Source organism: Sceloporus undulatus, chromosome 3, assembly GCF_019175285.1.
Source record: "Sceloporus undulatus isolate JIND9_A2432 ecotype Alabama chromosome 3, SceUnd_v1.1, whole genome shotgun sequence".
Lineage (NCBI taxonomy): Eukaryota > Metazoa > Chordata > Lepidosauria > Squamata > Phrynosomatidae > Sceloporus > Sceloporus undulatus.
Window position 1 is genome coordinate 130,113,521 of NC_056524.1, and position 2,885 is coordinate 130,116,405.

Sequence of the window (2,885 nt, forward strand, 5' to 3'; positions counted from 1 at the left end):
AGGGGAGAGGATAATTCATCAGGTGGTGGCAGCAGCAAGGTTTATTTTAGATAAAAAGGTCATCTCAAGGGTTCCCCTCCAGCTCAGCAGAACCATGGTGTCAGAACCATAACATCTTTAAACAGAGATTGGATGACTCTGTCTCAGGAATACTTTTATGGTGTGGCTAGCATGGCAGAAATTGAACTAAATGTTCATTGTGGTCCCTTCCAAGTGTATAATTCCATGAATTCCACCATCTATCTTTCCTATGTATCATCTCAGATCATAAGACACTTGCACAAATTGTTGTGGCCCCATGGTCAGCCTATTAAATGTGCTATACTAATATGAACTTTGATCCCCCCCCCTTTTTAGTCGGCACAGCTATGGTTACTTTTGGGTTAAATACAAATTTCAGCTGAAGAAGCATATATTTATCAGTCTGTGTGATTAGTCAAAAAGTAAACTAGTGAAGAAATTTGGAGATATGGGGGCAGGAGTGAAATAGCCATGGTATGAGTGAATCAGATTAGAGGTGGAAGTGGTCTGCTGATGGAGCCATTTCTCTGTTGAGATTGAGCAAAAATGGTTTGGGTATGCAAGCAAAATTTAAAACCTACCAACAGTGACATCAATCTAATTTTGTGTGGTAGAAAACATGGCAAATATGGAGGAATGGTGGTACTCCCTTGTCTTCCCATGAAACAAAGTAGGAAAATAAGTCTTACAAAGAAATAAGATTTCTGAAGGTTTATTGTTCCCTCTCCAAAGGGATTTATTAACATCCTAGACTTAAGGCTGCTGACACTAAGTTATTGAACTATGGTTAATGATTAATTCTGTAACATAGTCACCTCACTTCTTTCACCTTCTGGTTGTTTTCTCTATATTTATCAGTATGCCTTGTTCATGGGTTTTTGTTCCTACTGGTGTTTGAGATTATGGGCCCTGGCCTTCTATCTGTATGTTGTTGTTCCCTTGGAGGAGCTTCTTCCACTCCTGCAGAACCTCATTCTCTTCCTTCAGGGCTTTGTCCTCCTCTTCAAGAGCTTTTCTTTCTTCCCTGAGAGCTTTATTCTCTTCCTGAAGAGAAGCTTCTTCTTCTTGGAGGGCTCTCCTTTCTTGCTGAAGGTACTTTTCCTCTTCTACCAGAGTCGCACTGTTCTTTCTCAGACCTTTAATCTGTTCTTGCAGGGCCTTGTTCTCCTCCCACAAAGCTAGTAACTCCTCTTGAAGAGCCTTTTCTTCCATTTTAAAAGCTACTTCCTGCTCACGGAGTGACTTAATCTCTTCTTGGAGGGCTTTGTTCTGTTTCTGGAGAGCCATTTCTTGCTTTTCAATGAATTTTCTCTCTTCCAAGACATTTAGTTTATTATCTTTGAGTCCATTGTTCTCCTCCCATTGAATATCATTTGTGTCCCGGATGATATGATTCTCTTTACGAATGGCCTTGCTCTCCATACGTAAGGCATTGTTTTCTTGTCGGATCTCCCTATTCGTTTCTCGAAGGATTTGGTTTGCACACCGGAGGGACTTGTTTAGTTGTTTCTGATGGAATGGATGCACAAAAGAATAAAAAATATTTTTGCTTAATAACGGTACATCCTTAGAGTCCAGCATTTCACAATCCAGGGTTTCATGCAGTCTCCTGAGTCCACTAAGTCATCAGACTGAAGTTAAATGTAAATGAAGACAGCTACAGAAAAAAAGTAAAGTAACCCATAATTAGGTGAATAGAATTTATTATGAAAACTTTATTATGAATCTACAAAAATACTTACCTTTTTTAAAAAATCCCATTCCTGAACCTTAGGCTGATAACACATACTTTGTCCATTTTTAGTATGTTTTAGTTGTTTTGTTTTTACAACTGAGTCCCAATATTGGATGAAAGGTGGGACAGGAGGAGGAGGAGGAGGGAGAGAAGTAGAAGAAGAAAGGAGGAGGAGAGAGGGAGGGAGGATACCGGAAAGTTAATTTTATATGGAATATCCATTTAAAAGAGTTTGTGTGTATAGTTTTTTGTTGTGTTCTTGTTTATGACTTGCCCAACATTATACAGTGAGTTTCCATGGTTGAGAGGGGAACTCAGCTCTGATCTCCAGAGCTGTAGTCAAACACTCAAACCACTACACCACACTTTCTCAAAATGTATACGTGGGCAGTGCTACTGCAAGTCAGAAGAGGAAATAATATGACACAATAGAGCAAAAAACTAATGTGGGTTACATGAAGATTCACAGTACATTTTGAGCAACAGAAAATTGTTCAGGTAAAAAGCAAACAAATAAACAAACTCTAATAAAATCATACAGTATTAACTTCTTACTTTTGCTTCCATAAATGTCAATACAAGATTTCCAAAGCCTGAATACAAGGCAGATTCATAAATTTTGAGTTCAGTGGAACTTGGACCTCTGTAGCCGTGTTTAGGAATTTAGCAACGTAAGTCAAAGCAGTTTAAAACCAAGGAGCTTAATTAATCATATTTCAGATGTCCACCATTCTCACACATAGCAGACTGAAAACGCTTCCCTGTGGAAATAAGTTCAACTTATTTGATTGCAAATTTGGTCTTTCAGTTTTCAAGTTTCAAAAATGAGATACTTATGTTTTCCTTGAGTCAACTTACTTTCAAGTTTCCTTTAGGGACTGGACTTGAAGGTGAGATGTTGGTTGGACAAACATGAGGCCTTTCACAAACCATATAAAAGCCATGACTCAACAATGATGTGATAATGGTAACCAAGGTGAACTTTAGAATGGAGGCAAATATGCATGTGATGTAAGAGCTTAGGATAAGATTATATATATATATATATATATATATATATATATATATATATATATTCATCCAGACAGTATCCAAGATTAGTCTTTTCTCTTGGGCATATGATCTGGAC

The 2,885-nt window shown here is 37.9% G+C and overlaps 1 protein-coding gene across 1 annotated transcript; it reads right to left on the bottom strand.

Moving 5' to 3' along the window:
* Positions 1-853: 853 nt before the first annotated feature.
* CCDC70 (coiled-coil domain containing 70) lies at positions 854-2,675 on the bottom strand. The gene is made up of 2 exons (XM_042456447.1): positions 2,615-2,675; positions 854-1,678 (listed from the first exon to the last, which is right to left on the bottom strand). The coding sequence occupies exon 2, from the start codon at positions 1,600-1,602 to the stop codon at positions 922-924; it is 681 nt and encodes a 226-aa protein (XP_042312381.1). The 5' UTR covers positions 1,603-1,678; positions 2,615-2,675; the 3' UTR covers positions 854-921.
* Positions 2,676-2,885: the final 210 nt, after the last annotated feature.